We start from the raw sequence: 14,991 nt of genomic DNA, 5'->3' as shown, positions 1-14,991 counted from the left end.
GTTCATAGTATTTCTCTATTTTATTTTTTTGTATTTTCAAAGTAATTTTTAACTTTCCTTTCTTGAAACTGAAGATAATATAATATCATAATAATCGATACGCTGATTCACGAGTACCTATTTATTTTTTTTAAACATCCTATATTCAATATTGTAATATTATGTACTATATTATAATGTCGACTAATCCAAGTATCATGTCGGTTTCAGGCGTACGTGTCCTGCGCCCTGGGCATTCCATCCGTCGGGTACGTGATGATATGCTTTGGCGTGGTCAACGCAATATGTTCGCTGCTGTTCGGCACCATAATGAAATACATCGGGAGACTGCCGCTGATGGCCCTGGGTTTCGTCGTTCACTCGATACTCATATGGATCCTGATCGTATGGCGGCCGCATCCCAACAACCCCAAACTGTTCTTCACCATATCGGGACTGTGGGGCGTCGGCGACGCCGTCTGGCAGACTCAAATGAGCGGTAAGTAAATTTGGCGTTTGACATCAGTCATATTATAAAATATTTATATTAAATGAATCATAGACACCAACGCACATAAAAAGTGCTGAGCTCAAAAATATTATTTGGTCGATAAAAAAAAATTGAAAGTTTTGTGGGTCCAGACTTGGTATTCGGTTCGATCACACATAAAACAAATGTGGTTAAAATCATTTACCTACAATATTACCTTAAAAGATGTACATTATATATTAGCAGTGGTCGAAATGGCTCAAGATAAGTGGAGGGATGCCTTACAATTCAGATTTAATCCGTGGCTCTAAATACGGGTATAGATAATCTGATTGCGAAACGGCCTATACGAAAAATAAAAAGTTTTCTTATACATAGGTATAAATATAAAAATCATAATAATTATTTCATTTTAAAACACAAGTCTTAGGAGGAATGCGTTATTCTAGACAAAATAAGTAGAGGGATGAAAAATGTGAATACAAAAAAGTAAAGGGATGTCATCCCTCAGTATCCCCCCCCCACTTCGACCACTGTATATTAGGTACCTATAATCTATAATATGTACTAATAATTGAGGACTGTAGGTAATAATTAGAGCTAAGATTTTAATGACCTAAAAATACACAAAAATGCACTAAAAAAAATTCAAAATTGACCTAAAAACTCTAAAAAATGAACTTAAAAAATAACCAAAATATGTACTTAGATGAGCGAAAAAAATTTATTTTAAAAATAAATATTATGATTAATTATTAATTATGAACATAATAGACTTGTGAATGTAACCACTTCCTGATATAATTATTCTGAAAAATCAATAAAAGCATAGATTAAAATAATTTAATGAAAAATATATCATATTTTTTTTCACCTGTACACATATTATTATTTCATTGCACAATTAGACGATTCTTAAGATTTTCAAACAGGAAGCTGCGACGGCGGTCAGATAAAATGTTTTTTATATGAATTTTAACTTGGTTCAACATCCACAGAAGTAACAGGGACATATTTGAAATGAACCATATCATTTAAAGTAAAACTCGCTCACAAAACTACGTAAACGGCTTCCTACTGTTGACTTAATTTTTGGCATTTTGTACAGTTAAGATCGGTAGAACCACATAGGTACGTATCGAATTCACTACTAAAGCTACTATTGTATACTTAAATAGTTATGGGTTCGTTCAATATTTAATCTTATCGGATAAAACGACAAATAATTATATTACTTCTTCTATATCAATGGACTGGAGTAGGTAATTGCCTATAGGCTATATAGGTACTAACTGGGATTACCTTTACAACACATATTAAAAATTACCTTAAAAATGCAAAATAAAAATTACATATTTTAAATTGTTATATTACGAAACAAATTTAGTTTTTGGTTAGAATCCTATAACACTGAGAGAAAAAAAAAATGCAAAAGTCACCAAAATCCTAGCTCTAGTAATAATATTGACATAAAAGTATAAATAAGTAGGTATATAGACAATAATATATTGTCATATCAATTTATAAATTATTTACATGTATGTTGAACTATGTCTGCGATCTTTACTCGAATCGACAAATTTGAGTATTTTCTAAAATATCTTTCTGTTAATCCAGTTTCCTTATTCAAAATAAAAAATCTGATTAAATTCTCATAGAATCACACATAAGTATACTTTCTTGGAAAACGACCTAATAAAATGTTAATGATTTATGATTATTTGAATGAAACTAGATGCATGTAAATATATTGTACGTATATAATTAGTCACCAAAAACAAATACGGTTATAACCTCCACGTGGTAGCAAGCGACAGCACATCACTATCATTATACAATATATTTTAACAAATAGGAGTCGGTGGCGTTGGGTGTATACTTAGAAATAATTTCGAATTTAACCTTCATCGGAACAATGGGCGTCACAGTAAATATATAATTTTGTCAAGTATAAAAATAGTGATAAGGCGTTCCCCTATATAACTCGTATGTTGTGTTGGTACGATGGCCTGTATTTTAATTTGGTTTTCGCACTATAGGAAGTGCGGCGCGAAGAACTGAACGATTAAAATATAAAATACGTAGGTATAAAAATCATCATTCTATGTAATACAGAAGCCATCGTACACTTATAATATTATATTGTGTGAAGTTAAATCAGTTTTACATAATTTGAGGACAATTGAATTACGATGATAAGACGTATACAACAATTAAACTAATGGATAATATTGAATAGTGGACGTTAGTTGTAGTCAATGTTAAATATATTTATATTTCCTAATATTATATGTACTACAAATTACAACACATCCCACCTTTTCCATAATGAATTTTTGTTCATCAAGTTTGACAATTAAAAATCAGACACCTCCTCCTCCTTACATTCCACACGATTGAAAATGTTTGCGACATAAATTTAACGATTTTGCCAATTGAAAAAAAATTCAAAACAGAAATTTTATTTCACGTTCTAATCTGTAGTAATACATTCAGGTTTATTGTGTATATGGGTATACGACGTTTTTATTTAATCAATATCAAGTAGAAAATACTGTGCCACTGTAAATTCGACATTTGTAGAAAACAATGTCATAATTAGTGCCTTTCAACTAAATTATGCATAATCGGGACGACCCAAAACTGCACGGATATTAGTATTGAGAGTATAGGTACACATTATGTGTTTGCTCTCCATCGCAATCAAATTCATCATCGGCCGCAAATTCGCTCAACAAACTACCTACAGTATAATATCTTACCTGTTCATTAAGTCTTGTGTAACTTCAGACTTGACATACGTGTATATTTTGTTAACCTAGAATCCATTTTTATGAAATCCACATACATCTAAATAATTAATAAATATATTATGTAAATCACTTCCAATGATTTTCACTGACAGTGCTACCAGATATATAATATTGTCCAACACCTCTAACCATCCAAAACCTAAATCAAATAGGTTAGAAAATGAAATTTAACACATCTTATTATCTATTAGAACTTAGTCCTGCTCACAGTAAGACTCGATAGGTACTAACACTAGCTGGTTAATTCCGGTGGTGCTAAGGGGGGGGGGGAGGAGGATAAGACTAGGAATTTTCCCATGGCCCCGTACTTATAGTTAGGGCCCTGAAAATTTTATTGACCCAGGGCTCCACAAAACCACCAGTCTTCACTGGAGAGTTATTTTAGATAAAATAAAAATATAATATGCATACATACTTTAATTATAATAACGTAGCGGTCGATGTCCAATTGTTATTATTATTATCATCATCATTATCAATGTCGTCGTCATTAACTAATTTGCCACTATAAACCGCCATCGCACCGTCCTTGGGGGAAAACATCACGATAACGGCTGATCATTTCTATATTATTTATGCATACATATTTTTTGCATTGTTCTCTTTTTTATTTTTTTATTTTTTTGTAAGTCGACCATTGTACTGATATACATTATATGAACGACAAATGACAAGTGGACAGTTTAATTTTTCCTTTGACCTCTGGAAAACGGATAGGTACCTACATATACAATCAGGAGGCTGTCACCTAACAATAATAATATGGTGGTTATACACTTATACGTCAACAATACTAACATATATAGCAACAAATAATGTTAGGTAACACACTTTTGGGTTGGTGATTTCTCGGGAAAACCGTTCTGGTGGTGGCGGCACGACGAGTTTCCTCCGCAGATGACAACTGTTACTAGGGCAATAACTATGGTAATAATAATAATAATATAATTGTTATTTTTGAATATTTTTTTGAAAATATTTAGTTAATACGCCGATTAAAAAATATTACGTCACAGTATAGTTTCTATACAAATGATAACACGTTTTATATACTTCACGGAGATGAGTATTATTTACATTTTACAATATTAACTGATTGCCGATTTGTGACAAGAATATTATAGTTATATACCGAGATAAAGTTGCTACTGATACTGAGTATTATACACGAGGAGTTCATGTCCCGATGTAAACACAATTTGATTTATTAAAATTAGAATTAAATCAGTTTTTTGTGCTAGATTAAAATTAATAATATCGGATTCAACAGTTCATTTCGACGATTTGATAGTTTGGTAGGTAGGTTTAGATCACACTTCGTAACATCATTGTATGTCAAAATCATACCTAGATACTTACTTATAAAATAATACCTGTACACATGCATAGACACATTCTTTTTTTCAAACAAAGACGACCGATCAACTACAAACCAAAAATTATCGGTTTTTGATTTTTTTTCTGATATCTATCCGACTGCAGGTGCATACCCGACATCGTGTGATTATTATATTGCATATTATTATATTGTGAATCGCAATGCGGCCATGTTACGTATGTTATATTATGTGCACTGTGCAGAAGTGAAATACAATAATAATTTTTGAAACTCGCGACAGTGAACGCGCCGACTCGAGTGCTTACAATGTAATTTATAATGGAAAATATTATATTATTATGTGAGTATATTATATAGACGTACGCGAAGACGGTTCAGATAAGAAAAAAACCGATTAAATTTGTCACCCGCTGATACCGCACCGATTGTTTTGATGCATCGTATATTATATACATAATATTATGCATACTTGTATATATTTTAATTTCCCATCAAGGACCATCCATGGTAACGGAGGTCGCGTGCGTGCCTGTCGCCTGACAATAACAAGCAAGTGCGAATGTTTTATGAAATTATAATATTATTATAACTACATTTTTATAACGGGGAAAGAGTGAAACAAAAAGTTGTATAATTAAAATATTATAATCAGAGCTCGGAACTCATATCGTCAACACATTATTTTTGGGTTGTGTCAATAGGGTTTAATAGTTTTTCGTACTATTCCACTACGAAGTCCTGCACTATTTTATAAGCATTATTTTTCATGTATTTCAAGAGACGTCCATTTCGAAAATTTGAATAGCATCAAACAATTCATAATATGTTGCATATAAGGAAGCTACTGCTTAATCATTCACCAGAAACCGTTTTCAACCGACCGTGAAGCGGCTATTTTCAGCTATTCTGGAGCCAGGTCACATACCCAACATTTATGGGTATTTTATAGACTTTTTTACTGGTAAACCAGTCAACATTTGTAACTTATATTTCGTTGTTTCGCAATAATATTCGATTCTTTACCACTTTCCGACCCTGTACCTATACCATATTATGTTTTCGAACTTTGTTTGCATAAAAACACATTTATTTAGCAATCTTTGGCGTATTTATTTGTTTAAGTTGGCTACCGAAATTTCGACGAGTAAAAAATAATAATTATATCGTATTACATAATTATTTTACGCGTATTATAGTAGCACGTATTTCGCATTGGACTTTCACCGCAGCTCGTCATCGTCGCTGCGTATAATATGTCATACGCCGCGCGTATCTTTATACGCGACGAGCAGTGTCGGCTATACGCAATAATAATATACGTACTTATAAATGTTTACGCGCTGCTGCAGTCATAATTGCACACGTCAGGCGCGTGCCATGTCCGGTGTCCAGCAGCCGTTCGTATTATTGCTAGTTGTTATTTGGTTGTAAACCGAGTGGATAATAGAACCATAATATCATGGAGCCCAATCCCATAGATACATAAAATCATAATAAACATAGTTAGTATATATTAAAATATACGATAAAAATGTAGGAAAAAGTTTAGGTAAAAAACTAAAACCTATTCGGACCGCGTGTGAGCGAGACATGACAAAGAGAGAGAGAGAAATTGAGAGACATAATATTACGCAGACAGCGACGGATAGACTGAGACTGTGCGGCTGCTGCAGACACAATAGCTAGTGACGTACATAATATTATAGACGAGCGACCGCGGCTAAGGATTCGGTCGCCCAAGCATTATAATATATAATAATAAAATAATATACTATTGCGAGAGGTGTATCTAAACGGTTTGTGCGTATTATATTATCGTTGGTTCGTTAAAGTTCACACACGTTTTTCGGGACCGTTTCAATATAATATAATATCGTCACTCGTCAGCTGCTCCCTGAGAGGAAACGCTCGCCACGGCTGTTTTACCGCAGACGAGAGACAGACAGTCAGCTGAATGCTTATTATTGTACAGAGCTGAGACAGAGGCGGAGAAAAACATCCGTCAATGGTCACTAATGGTCTCGGTGCAAATTACGTTCGATGTGTATTATAACATGGCATACGTGTAGAACATTGTAATGATCTGTTACAGATATTATGAATAATAATCCATACCAATACCTACCTACGTACCGATGACCTATGGGTAAAACTCGCCTCATAATACACATATGTTGTGTAGCTCTCAAAAATGAAATCGCTGAAAAAAAAACACCCACATAATATAATATGTTGTCCAGCGATGTAGCCGTATTATAGTTATACATATGACGTATATGATCGTAGATAGGTATGCAGGTATACTGCCTACAATGGCGCGCACTAATAAAATTCTTGAAAAATTATGCCCTTGGAAAAAAATGTGTCCTCGTAGGACGTAGGTAGATGTCATTTACATCAACTAAGTCCACGTAGAAACCGACGACGGGTGCCGAGGAATATTTCGAATTATTAATATTTAATATATTTGGCTATACGTCACGATTGTCAACAACAACACGATTGTGCGTCCCGTCCATGAATATTATTAATTTACAAGATATACTACACGAAACAATAATCCACTCGATTCGGGTATTCATATCTTAGTATAATTAAAGTGCATACCTATCGCTACAACAAATTACTATCGCGTGCAATTTTAAAATAAGTATATATACTATAGTCGTACGAATGGTGATCATTACAGATCGTATGGGGCATGCGTATAACGGGATCTAAAAGGTGTATCTATAAATGATTTATAATTCGCAATCGTTAGTTTCTTTGTTCTATTAATACGTGTGCGATTTTTATTATTTGCCCATTCTTAAAATTTTTTTTTTTTGCTTCAAATTAAATTCACCTTGTTAATTAGGTCGACTGATAATATTATAATAAATAATTATATGTAAATAAGTTCTGTAGATACATATAAAGCACACCCAACAGTAGTTCACCAACAGTTTATTATGTGGGATACCTATAACCAATGTGTCACACTACTCGGCCCGGCAACTATAATTTAAAAACTCCATTATGGTACCTAATCACTGTATATTATAGGTACCTACTTGAAAAATTGATTTTTTCGATTTTTCTTAAATGTTTGTATTTAACACACACGGAAGTATGTTACAAATATTATTAGAATATACTATATGTTTATCAATAAATATAACCACTCTACGTGGCGTAACGAAGTCAATTGCACTTTTTGGAATGTTAAGTGAAAAAGTATGATTAATGAGTTACCTAACATATCCTGCTCTTATCCTGTTATTATAAATTATTCATTAATGTGATTGAAATATTTTTATCAAATTATAAACAATGTTCGTGCCTACTTAAGCATGATATAAATAAGACCATGTGAAATTCTAAAACAATAATAAAGATAAATCTCCAATATAGGAAATATTAATTATTGTTTGATTATTCCTGTACATACACATATTTATAGGTACGGTAGCACCACTGTGTACTATCGCAGCCTGCAATATTACTAAATTAATTTGACGTTATTTTCATCAGTTCGTTGATTTAATTTATCTCTGCTCTCATTGTTTTAAACGAGAGACTAATCTGAATTCCCGAGACAGACGTCCTATGATGGACAAGGCAGACGTTAGGTTACAATTTACCAACCGATGTTAAGCTGTTTCCGGTTAATTATTTTAGAGCAGATTTTGTTTGAAAATAATTTATGAGATTTCAGATATCATTTTTGAAAGTTGCGAGGTACACAGAATGTTTGATGATAAATTGTATTACAAGATATAATGAGCGATTAATAATAAATCACTACACATAAATTATTCATTTACTCCGCTGAGTTATTCGATTTCCTATAAACTTTGACAAAGTTCTATTGAAAGTCCTTTTTAACATATTTCCCAAGTTATAGTACATAGTTTATAGTTTTACACAGTCTATTTTGCAGGTGTTTTTAAAGACAAACCAAACGTGATAAAACTTAAAATGTTTTTATTTTTAGCTGACTTGAAATAAATATTATATGCGACCATACGTACCTATACTATTAAATACAACATTATAAATAGTAAGTACGCGGTGTCGAGGCGAACGATTATTTTCATGTTGACGGGTGCTCTTTTTTTGTGTTTATTAATAACGAGATGGCGTGCGTGCTTCCTTCCTTAGCCGCGTATGAGTACTATAATAATTGTGTGGGAGATAATATATATTTTGCGAAGGTTTGGCAAAAGCAGAAAATGATTTTTTTTTCAATAATTTTAAACCAATTCCCGCCACAATCAACTGTGCTGCGCAGTGCGAACATGTCTCTTCGGTTTTTAACACACGCTTAACTTTGCTTTCGACAGACTGGAAAAACGAACAACGACGTCGCGACGTGTGAAAGCATATTTTTTTCGATCTTTACCCTGTCCGTACGCGATTAATTTCCACCCATTTATTTGTCTGTTTATCCGTCCATCTATATACCCATGCATCCGTTCGTACCGCATAGACGCAAACAGACAAGACCCCCGCCTGTATCTATAATTACGATTCGACAGTGTTTTGCTTGTTTTTATGTCCACTCATCCGTGTATCAGTCCTGATATCGTTTTTTTATAACGCGGACTAGCGTGTTGTTTTCCGCTCAATATTTAGGTATTCTTGTCCGTACGGCACTTTTATAATGTGAATTGCCATAATATTTACTATAGGTATTCAATAAACGTACTCACTGAAATTCTTCAAACCATATCTTTAGGATCGTATATTATATTAGAATTTTCGAGACTTGTGGGGATAAGTTTTTACTGAGCATATGATACGTATTGGGTGTATAGAATCATTGGCCACAGTATAAAAAAAAAAGTTGCTGAAAAATCGTATGGCAATTATTGTGCGAGTGCAGTGTTTGCATGTATGGTATTTACAGATAAAGCGTCTTCTTCTCATATACGTAGTATAAATATTATATTAATATTACACACCTAAACAATATCAAAGAATCATTTTTTAACCTTCAAAATTTGATTTGTATTACTGATCATCTTTAGTTTATTCGCATCATCAAAGGTGGTAGTTGAATAATATAATTATAAAATTAAAAAAACCTTGCTCAACAATATTATCATATCATATAGGATGTATGTAGATCATACGATAACGATATACTTTTCTACAAAATTTGGTCAATGAACTTTATAATGCGTAGGCAATTTCAATACCAATGCCTTAGCATGCACAATATAGACATTAGTTTCTGATGCCGGACCGATAATAAAAATACAATTAAATTGGGTATCATAATAAACTTTTTTTTACATCGACTAAATTAATTGTTTATTACTGATAACTCACCATATAGCCATATAGGTACTATAATTTGCTTTACACTGCTTATTTCCATCTCCAAAAATTATAAATTATATACTATATAGCATACATATTTTTTTTAATGTATATTATTGTAAGTGAAAATTTGATTTTTTTCACAAACGCGTAATTTTTTGCAAACTGCTATGCCTCGACCCCCAAATTTTCAATGATGTTTTAGTATTGTACACGGTATTCAAACTTCAAAGCAATAGGTATATATAATATTTGGTTGTTGATTTTTTTGAAAATCGTTATAAATTGTTTACCAAGGTCGACGCGAAAAAGCCGTGCGACGTCTTATACACATCTTAAACAAGAGACGAGACGAATATATGATTAATAATTGCTGAAGATCTCTGCATTATATTATATTTAAAAAAAAAACGGTGTTGGTGACGTAGGTATTACAATGGACCATTAGGTCTGATGACTTGCCAAACAGTTTTCCGCGCGCGCCCGTTTGGTTGTACATAATATATACATGTATGCTGTGTAAAACCCATTGTGGACGACCTAAGTATTCCGCGTGTCCTACAGCGTTAATCTTTGACCTCCTAGTTCTGCTCAGCACTAGTACGATCAACAACCTCTTCGGCCACACACACACACACACACACACACACACATATGCATGTGCGAGCATCTTGTCGGATTAATATTATACGTCTCAATCGTCTCATTATTATTATCATAATATGACTATATTATTATTTTTATTTTCCAGTTGATAATTACTTTTGCTGAACACTATAATAATGTATCTTGTAATATACTATTATTATAGAGTGTCTCTCTTTAAATACTATTATAGGTAATATTAATACGAATAAAACGACTGTATATTAAAAATGTACACGTCATAGCAAAATGCTGAGTAAGTCGCGATGGGTTTAATTTGAGCTGTGTTAATTTTAGTTAAAAAACAAAATGATTAAATTCTTTAAAAGTTAAATTATTTATTGTAACAAGTAGGTTTAGTTAATATTTCTTGAGCTTGATTTCGTAAAATTACTTAGTAATTTTATATTATCGTATAGTAAAACTGCTGCAGTTGTGGTGTGGTCCGACTGTTTTAAATTATACCCGTCTTCTATTTCAACTTTAAATCTTACATAGTTACATATATAAGTATTTATATGTATAAATATATATTTATCAACATAAACTTTATTTGAGATTCGATAAATGGCTAAATGAAATCTCTAAATACTAGATACTCGGTCGCTGAGATTTTGTCCGTTTTTGGGAGGGGCCCGCTTTTCAGATGTTTCAGTTTGGAGAAAATTTGTAGTTGGTTCCTAAGGAAACTCCACTATTTGGAGGTATCCCCTAAGGTATTTTACTGGAAGTTTTGCTGAATTCGATATTACAATATTAAAGCTTATTGCTAACAAAAATTATGCAGTCTTTAATTTGTCATTATTTTTATCAAAAAGTGATCAAAAAGTGATCAAAATAGAATAATATTATAGCCTTATAATACAGTTTATAATCATTTTCAAAAACTATACACGAAAAAGTTATTCACGAGTCATAAATATGTGTGACTGCAAAACAATGTAACTCCCATATCTAAATTGGATTAGATTAGGCTTACTGCATATATTCGATGATCGTTCGTGTTCGGTTGGTGTTAATACCAATCTTGATAGTACACTTAAAAAGTTAATACATTAAACAATGTATAGTCTATATTATTTTGTTCCGAATTCCAACTTAAGTGCCGTATTACACGTTTATTGATGTCACTCATTTATTAGCCGTACATGAGTACAATGTTTGTTATACAAATCAAATTGCAGTTATGATAATATTTTCTACGAAATTTAAGTATAAATTTAAAACAATACTTATCTACAGCGCTAATACCCTCAAAGTCTCAACACTTGACACTCCGACATTCATTTACGATGCTTGTTTGAAACAAGTCTATTGGACCTTAAACTACAGTTTAATATCTTGTACTTATACACACATAATATGCCTATAATATTATGTACAAGTACCTATTTGTTACATGCAAATATTACAAGTTTAATAACATAAGAAGAATTGGGTCAAATATTCAAAAACAAAAAACAAAAAGCGTGACTAAAAATTAATATTATTTGTTTGTAAAATTTCGAACGAGAAAGCAAAATAATAAATAGCTATTCATATCCATAGCTTGTACCTAAATACATACATATATATATATAATATAGTATGATATTATTCAATTCTAGTCTGATGTACCTACACGAATAAAATAATCACTATCGTGTGAATACGTATAGCCGTATAGGAAGCTCCAATTCACAGAAACAATGAAAATGCATATTTTAAAACCGAAACGTTGTGCAACATAATACTAATATATGTATATAAATATATAATATATGATATATTGTTAAGAATATCACTTTCAAGAACGATGGCAAAACACGAATAATTTTTTTTTTGTATTTTCGGATTCGCTCATAATCTAAATAATTACGTAAACTCGATGTATCTATTGTAATCTACAAATGAATAATGACAAAAATTGAAAACTTAGTTTCGAATAAAATATTTTCTTTAAGACTTATAGTTTGTATAGTAGGTAATTACGCATTGGTGCCTCTATAATTATAAATTATAATAGATGCAGTAAATAATTTAAATAAATATATTTGGATTTACACATATTGTCGATGGTATCGATTAATCGAATACTTTCGCACCTTTGCAAATAATGACGTAAGCAATCGGTTTTGATTTTACAGAATCTACCGGATTGCTATTTCTGTATGATTCACCTAATTTATATATTTTATTATAATATGTTGACATTCGCGAGTACGGAGCCCGCAAGCTCGACCTGCGCGGTTCTTTCGCCGCCATTATTATCATTTCATGGTATTTCAAAAGTCGTTCACGGTCGTTTCCATTAATAATTAAAAAAAATAATAGCAATAATTATCGTATGGAGGTACCCAATAATAACAGTAGTTTAAAAGTAGATGATATACAGATCACGGGCCAGTGTGTATATATTATACGGTAGCTCGTAGTTAGTGATTTCTCATTGAATACCTACAGAAGCGGAATAATAATGATTACCGTTGTGCAATTTTTCCCTCCGATTGAATAGATATTCATGTACTCGCTAGATATCATATTATACATATGTTGTAAATAAAAAAAAAACAGTATACAGGGTGGCGGATATAAAGAGTTGATTTTAACGTTAAACAATTAATATACCTATAATAATGACACTCTGCATTTGATGTTTAAAAAATAAATAAGAATTCTCTGACAGGATACAATTTAAAGATAGATGGAAATCAAATATTTTTTTATCGGTTTTTCACCCCGTACAAGATGTTTCTACAAACATAGAATGGTGCGTACTTACTCATAATCAGTGTTAATTATACGTTATTCAAACATTTTAAGCGCTAGTTAGTCGTTATTATAAATTTTTTTATTAATATTATACGTGTCAATTTTGTTAAGACTAAACTGCTTGCGCTTATGGAAAAATTATCTATTCGAAGTCTATATTATAGGTACCAACTTGTTTTAAATTTTAATAGTGATAAAATCTTGAGCGGCGTTACTCGTAATATTTAAAGCCTTTTCAAATCCTAAAAAGTCCATACTATTACAAATGGCGATCAGAATCTTAAACACTTGGTCAACGGAGTTTCGTCTTCAAGTGTGGCTTCAAATATCTAGTGAATGTTTTTGGTCGTACACCCTGTGTTTTTACGAATCACGCAAACCATACACGCACCAGCTAAGACTAAACCAAAACCTAACCTATGCCGCCACCGCCGCTGTCGCCGCACTGTTTACATTTTTTTTTTTTTTTTTATTGGACTTGAAGCGCTTATTGATGCGTGCAGTATTTCATTATAATAATATATATATATATATATGTATGTATGTCCTATGACCTATACCACCTACTCTTATAAAATATGTCATTACGAACGCTGCAGAACACGATTTGCCAACAATACAAAAATAATGACATAAATAGCTGGTATATGTAATGTACCTATACCAACTGCATTATATACATATAGGTACACATATTATTATATTATTGCGTATTGTTGTGTTCATCTGTCGATCGACACGAAAGTATATTTCACCAAAACGTATCATTCAGACATAGGAATGTTATAAATTATGATAATATTATGTTACTTTAGTAGTAGGTAGGTAATTTTATGGAGCCGGTCAAAATCATTAGTTTCAGTACCACTATTATACGTGTCCACGTATGTATTATGTGGGTACATTTTATGTAACTACAATGCCACGGAATGATGTTATTATTACCTGCCTACATCAATTATTCCCAGTTTGTTTTAACAAAGATATTTTTTTGGGCTGGGTACAATTGTTTTTTCGAACCGATTTTCGCGAGGCCGATTTTCGTAACGCAAACATAAATCAACAATAGAAAAAAAATAATACTATTTAATTTAATTCCAAACATTTTTACATTCCAAATTTAGCATGCAACTTGATACTTTTCCACTGCCCTTACTAACCTAACGCAAAAACCTATCTGTAATTCCTCAAATTTCCTTGAAAATAAAAAACATCTATTAGCAAATATTCCTATAATAATATACTATAGCGACATTTTTTTTTTGCCTCCTTACACGGTTAATAATAATTTTTTGCTCCAAATAGAATGTAATGATACGCTCACATATCATAATTGTATATATTACTTATTTATTCAATAAAATAAATAACGGTCGAGTTGTCGCACTTAGAAAGTCCCATAAAAATCTAATAAATACCATTAATCTCTGATGAAAGGAACGATTTGCATTATTTGGTCACGTAGAAACTCACTCATAGTTGTGACCGTCTGTCGCCACTTGTGTGATCTGTTTCTTACGAAGCCGGATACAAGGGATGGTCCAATCAGGGTCTCTATCACTAAGGATAACGGTAAATCTTTAGAAACACGGAGGCCTTTGATTTTACCGCCTGCGAATCCGGCTGGCCAGACCGCGTCGTCACCTCTCATCAGTGCATGAGCACCT

General features: G+C 32.1%; 1 protein-coding gene across 1 annotated transcript in view; it reads left to right on the top strand.

Annotated features, from left to right (window-relative positions):
* The window catches only part of LOC111031884 (UNC93-like protein), a 51,673-nt gene that overhangs the window by 31,425 nt on the left and 5,257 nt on the right, over nt 1-14,991 (top strand). The window contains exon 5 of the mRNA XM_022312002.1: nt 211-478. Coding sequence (XP_022167694.1) covers nt 211-478 — 268 coding nt within the window. The remainder of the gene's footprint in view (nt 1-210; nt 479-14,991) is intronic.

Source organism: Myzus persicae, unplaced genomic scaffold (genome assembly GCF_001856785.1).
Source record: "Myzus persicae strain clone G006 unplaced genomic scaffold, MPER_G0061.0, whole genome shotgun sequence".
NCBI lineage: Eukaryota > Metazoa > Arthropoda > Insecta > Hemiptera > Aphididae > Myzus > Myzus persicae.
Note: the sequence above shows the minus strand (reverse complement) of the source record. Positions and strands in the feature narration are given on the sequence as shown.